At 36.5% G+C, this 17898-nt stretch overlaps 4 protein-coding genes across 5 annotated transcripts in view; 2 read left to right on the top strand and 2 right to left on the bottom strand.

Moving 5' to 3' along the window:
- LOC122407446 (uncharacterized) overlaps nt 1-4644 on the top strand; it is a 28906-nt gene extending 24262 nt beyond the window's left edge. For both annotated transcript variants that reach the window (XM_043413658.1, XM_043413657.1), the window contains exon 4: nt 501-4644. In XM_043413658.1, coding sequence (XP_043269593.1) covers nt 501-1389 — 889 coding nt within the window. In that variant the 3' untranslated portion in view covers nt 1390-4644. The remainder of the gene's footprint in view (nt 1-500) is intronic.
- Nucleotides 1-5012, bottom strand: part of dib (Cytochrome P450 302a1, mitochondrial) — a 41951-nt gene extending 36939 nt beyond the window's left edge. The window contains exon 1 of the mRNA XM_043413655.1: nt 4816-5012. The gene's annotated coding sequence lies outside the window, so the exon portion shown is untranslated. The remainder of the gene's footprint in view (nt 1-4815) is intronic.
- A 177-nt stretch (nt 5013-5189) lies between these two features.
- Nucleotides 5190-8263, top strand: Mulk (acylglycerol kinase-like protein Mulk). Its single transcript, XM_043413715.1, has 8 exons — nt 5190-5363; nt 5802-5921; nt 6061-6451; nt 6565-6680; nt 6840-7021; nt 7097-7243; nt 7692-7825; nt 8117-8263. Exons 1-8 carry the CDS (start codon nt 5254-5256, stop codon nt 8228-8230), a joined length of 1314 nt encoding a protein of 437 aa, XP_043269650.1. The 5' UTR covers nt 5190-5253; the 3' UTR covers nt 8231-8263.
- Nucleotides 8264-13446: 5183 nt separating this feature from the next.
- Nucleotides 13447-16158, bottom strand: LOC122407972 (membrane metallo-endopeptidase-like 1). Its single transcript, XM_043414460.1, has 5 exons — nt 16068-16158; nt 14863-15108; nt 14560-14729; nt 14302-14478; nt 13447-13947 (listed from the first exon to the last, which is right to left on the bottom strand). The coding sequence occupies exons 1-5, from the start codon at nt 16156-16158 to the stop codon at nt 13447-13449; spliced, it is 1185 nt and encodes a 394-aa protein (XP_043270395.1).
- Nucleotides 16159-17898: the final 1740 nt, after the last annotated feature.

Raw genomic sequence — 17898 nt, 5'->3', positions numbered from 1 at the left:
ATTTAACTTTCTCGTTGAACCGATTAAGCAAAATCTCTATCACGAATTCTTTCAACTGTAAATTCCGATAAAACATGATCAAGATATAAAAGTAAAAAAATATTTATCAAGCTTCCTGAAGAACGAATATTTTTGACCGGCGTTCAAAGACACAAACGGACACAAAAATCAAGTTCAGAAGCGAAAGAAATTATACGACGCTGAAGTTTCCGACGTTGGAGTCCAACGAAATGAACGAAAAAAACGTTTGAAATTCACCAATTTTTTATTTCACGAATCGTTGGTGCAGCTTGAAAAACTACGAATCGCAAATTTAGCAGGGAACAAAATAGGAGAATTACTGTAATTATTGGAGAGTTTTTTTCGATCATTTCGTTGAACTCCAACGTTGGAAACTTCAGCGTCATGAAATTATTTGCAAACGGCAGCCCCCATTTTCCAATGAAAAACATTGAAACTGATTTGATTTCTAACGTCAAAAAATGTGCCCCGGCCCACAGGCAACCAGGAATCCAGGACGTGTCGAGCAACAGCTTGGAGTCGAACACGATAAAGCCGTACAGGCTTTACTCGCCGGTAACGAGAAGATACCGAATAGGAACGACGACCTCGAGTCCGCGAACGAATTACTACTCGAGCACGATTGATCCCCGGCCGATATTGTTGGAGGACAGTTACGCGAAGCCGGCAACGAATTATTTGCAGCCGTCGTACGATTTCCAGGCCCCGTACGAGGCGCCTTATCGTAAATCGTTTGCGTACGTGACGGAGCCCTCGGTGGAAATCGAAGCGCCGATTTACGAGTCGAACAGGGATTTGCGAACGAGCCAATCGCTCGACGTCCAAATTTCCCCGGAATCTTCCTACGGTCTTTATCGACACGACAGAAGATCCGCGCCGAAAAATGACCCAGCGAGAGAACCGATCGCCGCTAATTCGACCGGAAGTCGACCCTACCGGGGAGCCACCAATTACTTCACGGCGAATCGTCGAGGAAATCAAGCCTTTTCGAATCCACGATTAACCAGAAATCAACAAATTCACAGTCAGCAAAATCCACCGATCTCACGCGCTAACAAACGCTCCGACCTTCTCCAACCCCCTGTTTTGCCAGCTCAAACTCCCGAATACGAATTCCCCGCTTACGATGGACACCACACAAACGCCGATGGCTTTCAATATTACCTCAAAACTCACTACCACGAGGAAGAGAAAAAACCCGACGACGACAAGAGCATCGGATCTTTCGGGTACGTCGATCCCTTCGGCATCAGAAGAGTCGTTTATTACAAAGCCGATTCCCAAAACGGATTCGTCCACAAACACAACAATCGATACGTCGGACACAATGGAACTCCGTACGATCCTTTGCCACTCAATCCTCAGTGATTCCGCCCTCTCAGCGTCAGTTCTCTTAGAGAAATACGTTTCAATTCAATCATTGAGATAAAACTGCAGCAGTGATTGAACGAGCTCCAAACAGTTTCTTCAGTGCTGATTGACGACGCCGTTTTCTATCGTCAAAACGAAGAAATTTTGTTTGGATTTGAACAAAAAAGTGTTTCTCCGTCGATACTTTTCTCGGGACTTGAAATATTCATGTTTTCGGATATTTGCGGAGTAAAACAAAATGAAATCTTGTTTTGTCAATTTGAGGAATTTAACGAAAAATTTGTCGGATTTTTTAAAAAATGCAACTCGCTGTAGTTTTCTCTCGATAACAATCGAAACGTAGTTCATAAATTTTCATCGTTTAACGATTTCGGAAAATCGTGTTAAACGATCAAGCGAATATTAGTCAAATACAAAATTCCAACGATCTTACCGCACGAAAAGCGTTTAAATCTCGATTGAAGTGCTTCATTTCTACGTACTTAATAATTCACTTATTTTAATATTCGACGTGCCAGTCGATGTAGCTTTACATTTAAAAACAAGAGACTTCGAGGCGGAAGTTGCGAGTTGTGCGTCGGTCGACGAGAGCTCGTGTGAGTGCATGTGTACGGATGGATTTTCTGACTAATTATTGTGTGCGATTTTTATCGATAGTTACGAAACGCTTTTATCATTTATTCACGTACATTCATACAATTTTTGTTTAAAAGAAAGCGATAGTGCCAATTCCTAGCAGAACAGTTAAGGGGGTCCTGCTTTAAAAAGTCAAAAAATCCATTGTTTTCGGGAATAGTTTATGCGCAAAGTCTGATTGCCGAAGTTTCTCAGCTTCGTACAATACAGAGATCGCAATTATTGTCTGCAACAAAATTTTCAAAATTTTTTTCCATTTTCATATATTTTCCTCCCACATGAACCTATAAAACCCGAAAAAATTTCGAAATTCCATGTTTGCAGCACGTTCAAGTGATTTTCTTCTTTAGAAGCGTTTTTTTTTTTCAAACTCGCTAAAAATATAGAATATCGCAATTTTTTCGGCTTTTTATAGGTTCATGTGGACGGAAAATATGTGAAAATGGAATAAAAATTTGGAATTTTCGTTCCAGACGATAATTACGATCCCCGCATTGTACGCAGTTGAGAAACTTCGACAATCAGTTTTTGAGCATAAACCATGTACAAATTAGTATTTCCCCATTAAATAAATGTTTTTGTGCTCTTCAAAAACAGTCGATTTTTTTGACCTTCTAAGAGAGGACCCCCCTTAATTTTGAGGGAATGAAAAATTGGATTTCTCTTCGTCGTTAATTAACACGATCACTCGGCATCCGATAAATCCTCGATGCCGAAATCATGAAATCATTTACTTTCGTAAATGTACGCCAGATCTCCTGCTAGCACTAGAAAGAACAAAACTCATGCTGTCAATTATTTCGTTCATGCGCAGAGGAAAAAATCGATTCTCTGCAAAAAGCCACAATTTTATCGTCAATTAATAGACGGCCTTGGTACCACCCACCCACGCATTTCGTGAATGTAAACATTGAGAGGTTACGACTTAACGAAAAGTATAAATTTTCAAACGCCAGGCAAACAGACGAGAATTCTAAAACGACTGAGATTCGCTATTTTTTCAAAAAATTACAATTTACCCGGTCAAATAGACAATTCGAGGACGAATTATCGTTAAATTATTTTGTATGGAGTCGATTACACTTTGGAGAGAAAATTTTGAAGTTATTTGATCTTTGTCCTTCCCGAGACTCTTGCGATGAGCCATTTTTTCATTAATTTACCTACGAAAATATTATTTGTCTCGTTTTTCGAAAATTATGAATTTTATCGTTACCACGAAATTGGAGAACTGTCTAAAAAATGAAAAATTTTCGTTGTGGAGATGAAAATAGTTATAATTGAGAATATTTAGAATCGAGAAAAAAAGTAGCTGATAATAGTCGTGCGATTAATGGAATTCGAGTGTCTTTTTACGCTCGTTTGGCAATCGATATCTTTTCGAACGATGTTCAACCGACCCTATTTCTCCGGGGCGTCCTCATAAAAATATATGTCTTGAAATAGAATGAAAATGAAGTAAAAAGACGAGGACGTTATAGTCGGTCAAATTCCTCTCACGTTTGGACCCGAAGAAAGAGAAATGTGTGAGGTTTAGATTTTTTGCTCTGTTTTTACGGAGGCAAACGTCACCGGGAGTCTAGCAATGGGACGAGGGCCGAGCACGTTTTTTTCCTTCATTGATAAAGATCATTTTTTATCGAACGTTTCTCGCTGGATTCTTCGGTCATTTACGAAAATAAAAAAGGAGCGAGAAAAAAGGCCCTTAATGGACGGATAATGGTTGAGAAGTAACGGGTCTCCCGATGATCGATTAACCCAAAAATATATATCGCTTTTTTCAAGTCCACGTCCTGCATAACCGATTCGAGGAATTTGACCTTGATTCTTGTTTGTTTTTGCTACGCGCACGAGAACGAAAATCAACGGTATTTGGAGGGACAGTGACAAATATTTTTTGGGCACAAAAATGATTGAGGATATTGGTGGTTTCATAGGCTTTTTGAAACACGAATGGGGCTCTGAAAATTTTTAATCAATTAACACAGCAGGGTCTGAAAGAATCAACTAAAAGTGAGAGATCTCAATGTTTGCAAAAATAATTGTATTTCCTTCGAGTCGAAAAATTACTCGAATTCTACTCGATCGAGTCGAAGTTGTAATCGTCCCAAGATGCCTGGGTCTCGTAGACCCAGTGCGAAAAAAATAGGCAGCGAAAAGGCTCGATGCTCTTGGGCTAATGCAAATAAATGAAAAAAATCAGCACGAACGAAAATTCATCGATTATTTTTCAAGGGTTCGAGTAGATAATTTTTCTTGGATTTTTCTATTAATGAACATCATTCACACGTCGTTAATTCGTTGATTTAATAGTCCAATAATTTTTTTGCTAATTCTAAGATCGAATGTGATGAATGATGATGATAATCATAACAGTAATGATAGTAATAATAATAATGTATTATAGCTATTAGTGCGGTGTCCTAAGCCTGCCTTGCCGATCAAAGTACATTTTTCTCGTTCCTTATAACAATCAATCAAATAATCAAGAATCGACTCAATTAAGAATTTTTCGTTCTATAATAGATAAGATAAAATGTTTTTGAGATCAATGCACTCTGGCCGCAGGGCAGAAACGTGAAATGGTGCCTGTAAATAAAACACTTGATATTCTAACCGTGAAATTATCTGTTATTTCACCTCTCCACCTTTCGTACTTAATAACAAAATCTTCTTCAAGCTTCGAGGAAAAAAGCAAAGTTTTGAGAATTACGAGGATAGCACCGTGCGACGACGGGGAGAAATCTTCCAATTAAAACAAAAATAATAAGCAGATTTTTGTCTTACCTTGTTCGATACCAGCACCCAACCGAAATTCATTCTAAGAGTGCTCGAGATGTTGAAATTGCCAAAAAAAAACCCCTGAATAATGATTTGAGAAAAAAAACTAATAGAAATAACTTCACAAATAAAATTAACGTTCTTGACGCAACGATCGCAAGCACTTGATATTTTTAATTCTATTCTATTCGATTCACCGGTTTGTTTTCAATCATAGATTTTGTTAGCACGATCTTGCTGCAGTCTCTTTTTATTTAGTACCCACTATGCTTTGCAAATCGCAAAAACAGCAATAGGTGGCGCGCAACTTGAATTCCAGATTCGAGAAATACATGACATGGTGACATGGTTCATGGTTCATGGTTCATTATTATGATTTGTGATTGTGTTTGACGGCTCAACATTTAACCAACCATTTGCAGTTTCTGCTGCTTACTGCTTGAAATGTCGCGAATAATAAAACTTTTTACAACGATCAGAAACAATTGGAAAAAATCAGTTGTCGGCGCTGCAGCGTTTACGTATGGAGTCAACTATGGAATCGAATCTTACGAGTACGTTTTACGTTATTTTCATTATATCAGTTTATTTATATTATACTAAGATAGCCGGCTCCTAACCTATAAATATGCTGTTGCTTGAATTTAAAAAACCCATCTACAGTTTATGAAAAAATTCAGGAATGTACCAGATCAGAAAAATAGATAAAATTTGAAACACAATCACAGTTCAGAAAACCAGAGTCCGAGTCATAATTTTCCAAAAATCATAACAAACACGTTGTAAACTACAATAACTATGCGCTACAAACACCTTTAGAATTTCAATAAAATAGTCTACCTGTTGAGTATCAAAGGGAAATATTTGTTAAGGTTTAATTACTCGCAGCATCATCATGTTTTCCTGTTTTTATACGGCTATCAACTAATTTTGGGCGTTCATCGAAGCTACAATAAAATTATTCACAAATGATGTTTTTTCAATTTTATCAGTACTGAACAATTAATGAGAGAATACTGTGAGGAGGCAGCAAAATTTGGAGCTCAACCACTTCGAACAAGTATCCCACCTCGTCACGTAACAGTGATTTTGAATCCAGTTGCAAAAAAAAGGTAATTCAAGTGCGCTGCTAGAATTGCTTCATTCATTTTGTATAGCATAGCTCGATTTTCTTGTAAATCAATATCAATCTCTTTCCCATATTAACATAAATAATGGGTGATTCTTTTTTATTTCATATTATTAATGAAGGAAAGCAAAAAAGTTGTTCGAGAAGTACTGTGAACCTTTGTTGCATCTCGCTGGAATTTCGGTGACCATAATACAGACGGAGAGCGAAGGTCAAGCACGAAGCTTGATTGAAAATCTAGAAACCCCAACAGACGCGATAATCGTTGCTGGTGGAGATGGAACGCTGGCAGACGTTGTCACCGGCTTAATGAGAAAGTATAGCACAAATTTAGGAAATGTTAAAAAATGTCCTATTGGTGTTTTGCCACTGGGACAAACAAACAGACTTGCAGATTCACTTTTTGAAGATTATAACGAATTGGCTGATGTTCATAAGATGGCTGATGCCACAATGGCTGTTGTCAGGGGAGCAACAAAAGCTATTGATGCTGTTGAAGTTCAACCACTCGAAGTAAATATTTTCAGGAAAAAAAGAGATTTTGTGCAGATGAAATCAAAATTCGTTTTAAATAATTATAATTACATAATTCAACAATTCTAAAAATAAATTATTCTATTTAACAGAAAGATCCAGAGAATGACATAAAGCCTGTTTATGCAGTTGGAATAATCGAATGGGGTGCTTGGAGAGATGCAGAATCTCGAGTAAACAAATACTGGTATTGGGGCTACTTGAGGAAGTAGGTTTTCTTGCAATAGCTTCTCGTATCAAAATTCTCCGAAAGCTTATTGAATCAGTATTCAAAGAGTAGCAACAGATACATTCGTTTTTTATTCTTTATTCAGAGAATCCAAATATTTTAGCATTTATTCACGACCGGAAATTCGTTGATTGACAGATACGTAACTTATATTTTCACTGGTTACAAAAAAGACGTCAATTGGGATTGCAATGCAACAGTACGGTATTCTGAACCTTGTCACGGTTGCTCTCGATGTTACAAAGAGTTGCATTCAACTGAGGAAACAAATACTACTAGAAGATGGTGGCAAGCATTTCTTCCAAGAAAAGTAGTGCATGGTATGAACGAATAAAGTATTGCTTTTTGCTAACTGCCACTGCTGTGAAGTTTCCAATAAATCATCATTATTTCAGCCACTGGTCCGGATTACAGTAAAATAGTAAACGATAAGTGTGGTGAGCTGCACGAACTTCCGATATCTGCAACAGAATTGCATTTGACGACGGACAATATAGAAAATGTTGATCCTCACACTCCACCGTCGATAAAATTACAATTAGGTAACAATTTTATGCTTATTCAATTACTGGAATGAACCTAATAGCAAAGTCAACTGCTGGTGCATCCGATACTTGGTTACCTTCGATTGAAATATTAGCGCGAAACCTCCATTTTTTACACATCATCTTTTGGAGCATATGAAAATTTAAGTTCTACATTCACGGAGCCTCGAATAGAGTTTTATCATTTGGGTTTTCAAAATTATATCATTTTTCTATAAATCAATATGCTCCACACTACTCGACCGTTTTTTTCTCCTTATTAAAATATTTTTGGATCCTGTCAAAATTTAACCAGTTACAAACATCAAGACCATTTACATTAATACGTTTTTTGATCGTTACATATTTTTCCACTGGTTGCACTCTAGGGTTATTGTACAGTCATAAAAATCCTCTTATATTAAGTCACATTTGTAGTTATTTGATAAAATCATGATGTTTCCAGGTCCAGAAACAATAAGTTATACTGATTTCATCGCCGAAGGATGGAGACGAGTTCGTGGTGATAATAAACCGACTCTGAATGAAGCTTTGAGGGCGAAACAAATCGAGCTAATTCCCAACAAAGCGGAGAATTTCGTGAGTACAACAAATAATTGATGGAAGTAAACTTTTTTACGATCATGTCGTTAAAATACGAGTTTTTTTGGTATTCACCATTTTTTATGTAGTTGAAATATTTTTTGAAATCCAAAATAGTTATACCGGTAGAAAAATGGACCGATCGTAATCGTCATTTTAATTTTGATTGCTGGTATTTAAGTTCAGCCCAAGCTATATCTTTACACAGTCATAAAAAGAGATAAAAATTTCTTTTTTGTAAGCAACGTGATAATAACTGCAATTTATCGTTACTGTTTTCACATGCAGGGAGACAAAGAACAAATGTTTTCGATCGACAACGACGAGTTCGAGCTGAAGCCTCTCAAAATACGATTACTTTCAAAGGCTGTAACAATATTTTGTTCACAATTAGAAAGTTAGTGTTTATGATAAAAATATAATTATTTTATTGAACCTTCTTTTATAATTTAACTATTTCAACGATCAGCTACGCAACAGACGGAAGAAATAATGTTCGGATTCTCATTTTTACCAATATCCGAATCGTTCGCAGGGCTACTGTTTTGTGGCGTTCGAAAAAAAAACTATACATCACAAATTATCAGTAAATCCTTCATTTATGAAAAAAACGTTCCATTGCCCTTAGTTCGTTTTTGACCTTTCATGCAATAATTATTTCATTATTTTCCGAGAGACTGTTAAGAACACGGGCTCCAGAATAATCGTATTCGGACGAAAAAACTTAAAAGATTATCCTTAGTTATATTCCTTGAAACTAACAATAAATCGAAGAACATTTGGTGAGAATTTGCCATACAGGATATTTTTCCACAGGATTCATTTTAGAACCTCGACTGCATTTAAAATCATTAGCGAATTCTCGAATATTTGATAGGGGCACGTTGATTCGCAGTTTCTCTGGAGAGTGATCGTCCCCCCCCCCCCCCCCCCCCCATCGATAGAAGTTCTGGAGAGCTTGGGCGGAAGTTTTGAGCACTGATTGTTGGCGAAACTGATCCAGAACATTTGTCTCGATGTGTAGTTGAGTCCAGGCAATTGTTTTTCGGGCTTATTTTCCTTTGCCCATTTGTCATACGCGAAGTATGCAGCCTCAACACCTACATTATCGGCAATACCTTCATCTCGAATTCCAAAAGTTAGTAGCTGCGTAGAAAAAAAAAATTACTGAACAGTCCATTTCATCTGAATTACTCGTATCATCATCTCTAATCATAAAATAAAAAATGATTATGGAAATACTTACAGGGAATCCAAACTGTTCGAGCCCGTACGTTTTGTACTGCTTCATGAGACACTGAGTGTGTTCGACGTATGTTTTATTGCTCTGAAAATCCCACCATGGATTGAAATTACCGTTTTTGTCAATATGCCTGTTGGTCTCATCGAGGCTATGCGCCAATTCGTTACCGATAAGAAACCCTAAAGCCCCATAATTCAGAGCTTTCGGTCGATCAATATTGTAAAAATCGTTGGTATAGATTCCGGCGCCTACATCTGTGCAGGTGAAGCAAAAAAGTCAAGCTACAGTTTTCGTCGTTTTGTAAGAAAAATTATTTGGAATAATTTATTTATTAGTTTTATGAGCATCTTTCTATCCGTTTTGTCAATCCTACACGAACTCAAGGCATTTTTTTTTTATAGCTATACCATTTCATTAGCCGAATCAACTGTCGATGAAATCAATAAAATTGGCGATATAAATGAAAATTTGTGAAAGTGAACTGGGAATTAAATTTGTAACATTTTAGCATATCACAAGAAAAAAATTATGAAAATACTGATGTATTAGTTGACTATACAAAAACTTACTTAAGAAATTGGATTCTTGGTTATAGTGGGCATTCGTTTTAACGAAATTCCATTTTTCTATAATATCTCCATGGTTGGGACCTGATAACATGTATGATCGTATGCTATTTCAGGCATATCTACTCTATTCGTTGCCAACAAGGCGCCTGACAATTTCAGTCTATAAGACATAGTCGATTTTTCCATGAACTCTTCGTATGCACCAATATTGTTTTTTATTTTCTCAACTTTTTTGAGAGCACGCTCTTTCGTGTTGTTGCCTAGCCATTCAGCCTGAAAATAATGTCAAATTTAGCCACAAATAGTACTTTTTCCCCTCACTGAATTTGTGAAGAAAGAAGTTTCATTTAGGACTCAATTTCGATCTCAGACGTCCAGTCAAGTCCAGAGTCTCAATTGGTTAGTTTTTCCCATTATTTCTGGACTTTTACCTTTTTAATGAATTCGGTGAATTGTTCCTTTATATTAGTGAACGTCGAATCTTTTACATCACTTTTGTTCAAATACTGCCCATAATACAATACATCGAGAAAGAATGGGAAATCTGAACGAACTTCTTTAACGCATTTTCTCCATTTCGCTTCTTCGTCTACATATCCGTAAACCACTTGTCGAAGCTCTTGCAATCTATGCTCAACGTATCCGCTTAGTCTGTTCAAGCACGTCGTCGTCCTTCGCCACGCTGACCAATAAGCTAAAGTTCTCTTTTGTTTTCCCACTATCCATTTCTCCAAACGTTCAATAATGTCGACATTCATTGGAGTTATTAGTGGTTCACTATTTTATGAAAAAGTTGAAGAATTATTTTTTCATTTTCGAGACGAAATTGGTGAGGGATATTTGTAGCAGTAAAATTAAAATCCCAAATCGTTTTCTATACATTTCTCAAGCTTTTACACGATTTTTAAACAAAACAACTTCTCATTAAATATTAGAAAATATTTTAAAAAATGGATAAAGACAGCATTTTTTATGGTACTAAATAATTTCTCCTCTAAAATTTTGAGTAGCAGAAATATTAATTCAATAAGAAAAAACCCATGAAGAGTCGCCAATCGCTTCGATCGATTGATTATTTTCCTAACCGTTTCCTTCGCCATTAGTTGTTGCCAAGTGGACACAAAGTATGCAAACCGTGATGAGTGTGTGCCACAAAAACATTTTGCTACCAACACAATTTTAATATCGTATTTCCACTTTGGTAAATCACAACGTTAAAGTATCAAACGAATTTGATACTCAAATGAGAATTATTTTATTGGATGACACGCCTTATATACCTGAAACGCGATGTAATAATTTTGAAAAAATTCTTATCGTCTGCATAAATGTCACCTGTTTACACCTCCCACTCTTCTTATAAAAAAAAAATAATCTCTTAATGAATCCTAGTGTATCTCAAATCAATATTCATTAAGAGACTCGGTAGAATCTTGGGACAAGTACATTGACAGCCCTGTCGTCTGCTGGCACGAGGCTTGCCGAGACTATATTATCTCTGAATAAATCGATTTTACAAGTTTTATCAAATTACTTGAAAACTTCCAACATTCAATTTAGTGAAGAACCAGGTCGAAATTCGGTTTTATGTACCAAAAAATTCATTATTCTAGTGCAGTTTGTTTGTTTTTTTCTCATTTTTTAAATTATTTCGATCGATACCATTATCGGTGGCTGAAAATTTTACACGCTTCGTTGCTCCAATTTTCTCGTCTCAAACTTCAATCGTCTTCCCCCAACTTGTTTCGTATTTTAAATTGGTTAATTAAAACCAGTCGTTCTCGCTAGCAGAGGAAAGCAAATAGCAGCTTTTTCGAAAAACGTTATCTGACTAAGAAACAGAAGAACTGTCACTTCGCCTATGACATTGGATCTCTTATTCTTTCTGTGATCGTCTAAAGTTCCTCCGACACGTGCCTCGAGTTAGCTATCATTATTCGGCTAATTTTACATTTTATCGCATTTGTCAGGCTCGCTTGAAATGTAGCTATTGATTTTTAATAGTTTATCGGCTTTTTAATAAACTAACGAACTGATTATAATTGGGATTGTTAGAGAATGTGAAATAAATTTTCAGGAGCTTTTAAAAAGCAAACGTATTTTTATAATCATAAAATCACTTTTTATTTGCATTTAACACGTTTTTTTATATTAACAAAGACGAAAACCGAACCATCAGAGAGTTCGTCAAAAAATTTTATGCGAAATCAGAACTCTGAAGAGAGATGTAGAAATTTTTATTTATAATTACATTTCTCAGTTCTGACTCAAGTGATACGACCCCAGGGGCTACCATACGACGCATCTTTTCACGGGATTCATTTTAGAACCTTTTTTACACTTGAAATCTTTCGCAAATTCTGGCATGTTCGATACGGGAATGTTGATTCTAAGTTTTTCCGGAGAGTGATCATCCACAAGAAGAAAAGTTTTGGAAAATTGAGGATGGAATTTGGAACACTCGGTGCTGGCAAAACCAATCCAAAACAATTGCCTCGGTGTATAGTCGAGTCCCGGCAATTTTTTTTCCGGCCCATTTTCCTTTGCCCATTTGTCATACGCGAAGTATGCAGCCTTAACACCCACGTTATCAGCAATATCTTCATTGCGCGTCTTGAAACTACTCAGCTGGACAGAAAAAATGGATCACTGGCAGTTTAAATAACCTCAGACATTCAATAGGAAACGTCGAATCTTTTCAGAATCCTTAATATTTTAATTCGTAGCCAAACGAGAAAATGAAATTGCTGCAACGCGAGTGACCAACGTCTAATTTGATTTTACTAACTTTTTACAAATTTCTGCTTCCATAACGCACTAGAATTTTGACTCGCAACAGTGAGCAGAGAAAATCAATTTTTATGGGTTACCCGAGCTCGCGTGTTAAGGATCTTTGATTCACTTACGCGGAGTCCAAGCTCATCGGATCCGTATTTTCTGTACTGTTCAACAAGACACTTGATCTTTTCGACAAACGTTTCATTACTCTGAGAATCCCACGATGGATTAAAATTTCCATTTTTGTCTGCATGTCTGTTAGTGTCGTCGAGGCTATGACCCAATTCGTGGCCAACGAGGCTCCCAAAAGCTCCGTAATTTAGGGCTTTCGGTCGATCAGCGTTGTAAAAAACATGGGTATAGGTTATAGCACCAACACCTAAACGAGTGGAACGAACAAAACTCAAGTTCAAGTCAGTCGACGATGAATTCTGATTAAAAACGTTGCTCAAATATTTTCGTTCTACATATTCTCATCCCACAACCAAAAGTTTACAAAATTCCATAAATTATTTGTCATCTGTCAATCAAAATGATTCTCGGATCCAGATCATTTGAGATACTTACGCAAAAACACGAGTTCCTGATAAAAATTCGCCACCGTTTCAACGAAATTCCAGTTACCCGAATTTTTCCCCGCGGAATTTGGTGCTTGACTTTGGATATACGAATACATGAGGAGTTGCAGGACGTCTATTCTATTGTCTGCTAACAAACCGTTTGAAAGTTTCCAGTCAATGAGAGGCGGGTTGGATTTTCCATCGACCATGAATCTTTCGTAAACGCCAAAATTGTTTTTTATCGACTTCACTTTATCAAGAGCATGTTGTTTCGTGGTAGCGTCCAACCAATCAGTCTGCAAAGAGCATACGGACAAATGATTGGATAAAGCAGAGCTGAAATTGTCAATTAAAATTGCCTGGATAATTGACACTCAGCGCCATCCACGTTTTATAGAAAAAATGTTCACCACATTGCTGGTTGACACTCAAAGATAAAAAAATATTTTTATCCAAAGTTTCGAGTTTTTAACGCGTCAGGAAAGTGTGACGTACCTTTTCAATGAGACCAGTAAATGCTTGTGTTATATTTTCGCCTATCTCGGTCGAATCTCTCACAACATTTTCGCTTAAATACTGTCCATAGTACAAAAGGTCGAGAATTAATGGAAATTCCGAATGAACTTGTCGAACGCAACTTCTCCACTTAGTCTCTTCTCTTACGTATCCGAAAACAGTTTTTTGTAGCTTTTTCAATTTATGAACAAAGTATGAGCCCAACTGGTCAACTCTATCTGCCGTCCATCGCCATGTCACCCAAGTGGCTAGAGAGGCCCTCGATTTTCTAGAAATCCATTCGTCCAAACTGCCAATGAGATCGACATCGATTCTCATTTGAACTACAGTGTCATCGTCTCTGTCTGAACTTTCGTTCAAGTGTAAATTCGGATACTTTCTTTTGAGCTCTCCTAAAGTTGTCCGGGTGTACTGACGTTTGAAATCGTAATTCACGTTCTCAGGAAATACAATCTGCAGAAATTCGTTCGAGGTTAGTTTCAATATGCAGTTTTTACTATTGACAACTTCCGGAAGCAACGAGTTGTGGACAATGCGAAAGAAATTGTAAAATTTTTACTGTTTTTTTTTTTTAACAAATTATACAAACACTGCATATTTCGACTCGAATCTTTCAATCGGAGGCACAATTGCGTGCAGCTCGATTCATTTTCTTCGGAAATATAAGCTAGGAATTGATGAACTAATTTATCTGAAGCGTTATAAGCGTGCAATTTTTAGTTTCTGCAGAAGCCTCAGCCGAGTTTCTGCAATAAAAAATTCCGTGCAAGACGAATTTTCGTATCAAATTTCATTGCTCATACGTACTTTCGATAGTTCTATTTCGATGGATAAAACTTCCAGGAGATTTGGTACTTCCGTCGAACTATTGACCCGCAGATGGCCGATGACATCGGTCATGAACAAAAAATAAGCTTTAACCACGTCATTTGATTCGCCTTTCTCGAGATAACCCCATGGAATTGGTGGAGCCTTTATTGACAGCTGGTAAATAAAATTGAGTGTAAAATCTCATTATTTCGTTGGAAGAAAAATGAAAGTATTTTGTGCAAAATTTATTCACACCTGCAAAACTCTGTTCGTAGTGTTGGTTGCATCTAGTTTTTCATTAAAATCGAACAAGTATGAATGCACAGAGCTGTACTTGGACTGCGTCGTATTCAACGGATTCTCGAAAAGTGAGCGCCAGGTATCGACGGTTTCGGTGAGCTCCGACGCACTTTCGTCTTTCCATTCTAATCAATTCAATTGGAAAGATTCGAGCGAATGAAGTTAAATGAAGTACCGAAAATCCAAACGAAATTTTTACAATTTAAAAAGTCAAGAATCTACGAGAAAAAATACCAAAAATCTAGGCATACGGCTCACCGTCTTCCATACAATTTGTGTAAGAGTTTTTGAGATCCGCCACGACCTTGAGTCCCGTTGATTCGTCAATGTCCTCCAGGATAGCTCGAAGACGCGAATCAACCTCGAGCTGGCCGATAGCAGGCGGGTAAGCCATAGAATTTTGGTAGAACTCGAACGCTGGATTGGCGTAATTTCCACAAACGAACTTGTGAAAATCGTCGCAAGGTTCAACCCTGTCGTCCATGTTCCTTAGAATTCTGCTCGCTGAAATATTATTTTGATCAAACATTCTACTTTTTTCTCGAAAAAATATAATCTTTAAGACAACTTCAATGTTGAAATTACACGAAAAATTGCTCTTGAGCGCGCTTGTGCTGGGACTTTCAACTAAATTAAATGCATCCTCCATATTTTCATTCATTAATCAATTTGAGTGAACAATTATTGAATAGGATTTAATTTTCGATGTGATATGATTCAATTCAAAGTTGTAAAATGAAAGTTCCAAGTGCTCCAGGTGAAAATTCATTCTTGTACATTCTCAATCTTTCAATAGGGTATTACACCTTTTTTGAAAACTATTTTCAAGTAATCCTGAGATCGTAATAAACCAGTAGAATTTTTATTTCAATTTTATAAGACCGAAAACTGTCTTAAAAACTATTTTTTATTTATGATTTTCAATTTTCGTTTTTGATAATAAACCAGTAGAATTTTTATTTCAATTTTATAAGACCGAAAACTGTCTTAAAAACTATTTTTTATTTATGATTTTCAGTTTTCGTTTGTGACGTCACACCGTTAGTAAATAATACGATTGTGAAAGACCAAGTAACAAGATTTGTGAAAATAATGAGTTATAATAACTTGTAAAATTTCAAAATAACACAGAGTGCACGACAAGAATCTAGATTGTTTACTATCGGAGTGACGTCACGTTGGAATCCAACATGGCGGATGGCGTTTTAGACATTTGAAAAACAGGTGAAAAAAGACGATTTTTAAAATTGAATTATAAAATTTACATTGCATTTTTATGAATAAATATTGACGTTTCTCGTTTATTTTTTACGAAATCTATCATAATCATGCATTTTTGTGTATTTTTTTACATGGCGTAAAATACCCTATTACTCGTTTGACATGCGTGATGGCAGAATAGGATAAAAAGAAAGGAAATTCAACGAATTGAGAGTTTTAAGTGATGCTTTTTTTTCACTTACCTTCATGAATACATTCTGGTCTTGAACATTCGTCATTCGTAGGTTTCGACTCGCATCTGCATAGTTTCTCCGTTGCGTTCGTATCTACCATTTACATTAAAAGTTCAGTAATTTTCAAGATATTTGCTAAAATATTGTTAATTGAGAATTCGACATATTTCCAAACCAATACAAATTACAAAATATTTCTCGAAGACGATAAACAGGAAAGCATCGGTTGATCGACTTCGCTTACCATTAAGTTCGCCAGTGTTTGTTGCAATGCACACTGAGAGTGTGCAAATTGCGACGAGTTTTTGCAAGAAAAACATTGCAAAGAATGATAATTTTAGCGATTAATCGAAAATTTGCAAATATGACTTTGAATCGTCAAACAATGACAAATAGAAATGAGCACAGTCTGCTCGAATAATGTTCTTTATATAACTGTAATGGACCTCAAAATTCTGATAGAATTTACGAAATCTACATAATTAACACCTGTTCACACTTCGTACTAAATTTTTATGACAATTTTTCGAATAGATCAGTTTTGGTAAAAAGAACAATAAAGTATCTCAAATGAATATTCATGAAAAGATCATTCCTTCGATGTCCATAGTCAATAGACAGGGACGATCAGGGACGAATGAATGATCGTGTTAAATGATGTAGAATAACTAATCTTGAGGTACATTCGTGTACAAAGCAACCCTGGAAATCTGAGAAAGAATAATTATTTTTTAACAACGGTGGGTGGAAGTATGACCGAGTTTCCGGTTGTTTTTCTACGATTAAAAGTGTTCTGAAATGCAGATGTTCTGGAGTAGATTTTTTTATCGAAATAAAAGTATTTGACAGAGTTATTTCAGAAGAGAGAAGTAAAGAATGGAGTCGTTGCACTGCCAACGATACTTGTTTTCCATGACCATTCACCCAACAAAAAATTACGATCAATCTTTGCATCGCCTTTGCACGTTCAAATGTTGAAACATGAATTCGTTCAAAATGGATTCCGATGTTTAAACATTCTTGATCTTTCCGTCTCAAGGGAATGAGCAAATAAATTCGGCTTCGTATAATTTTTTTGCAAATCTACGGTGACTCAGTTTAAAATTGCTCTCTATTTTTAGCACCGAGCTCTGATCATCAGTCGCCCGTCTGGCTGTTATCGCTAAAACGAAAAAAAAATATCGCAGCTATTTAGATAAACGTCACCTGAACTATCAGAGAAATAATTGCTGCGAACAGTTTGATCAAACTCCTTAATGACCAGCGTTGCGAAATTTTAGTGTGAAGGAATCCTCCAAAAGTAAAAAAAGAGCGCAGATTATTAAAAAATTGCGACGCATTTTTATAAAACGACCGTTCGCTATTGTCGTGAGATCGAAGAGGCTCTTTAGAGCTCGAATTCGGTATCTCGAATAATATTCAAACGCACCAAAAATCTTTTAAAGTCTCATAATATCGAAACGTAACTGTGTCTCAAATTCCAGCTGGAAATTCAGTTATAAGTTTTCGGAAGCTTATTCAGATTCAATTGCGATTGAAAAATTTTTCGTCACCCAGAAACTGAATTATGTTTTTAAAAAGTGTTCAAAAAAATCGGTTCCCTGTCTTACCAGGCCTGATTTCTTCGCTTCTCAATTTCCATAATTCCCTCGTTCGTTCCCTAGCGGATTGTGCGACCAGGATTTCGGTCGAAACGACTACAAAAACGACCGATTTTGGTCGTGCGATGAAAAATCTCGCCCTTTTATAGGAGAAAACTCGGAAATGGGTGGGAGAAAACGGAAGCGTTTTTAAACCTTTTGTATGGGTAATGAGCTGAACGTTTGGAGAGAACGCACGT

The sequence above is a fragment of the Venturia canescens genome, chromosome 3 (genome assembly GCF_019457755.1).
Source record: "Venturia canescens isolate UGA chromosome 3, ASM1945775v1, whole genome shotgun sequence".
Lineage (NCBI taxonomy): Eukaryota > Metazoa > Arthropoda > Insecta > Hymenoptera > Ichneumonidae > Venturia > Venturia canescens.
The sequence above is the reverse complement of the archived record's forward strand: the minus strand, read 5'-3'. Positions and strand labels throughout refer to the sequence as shown.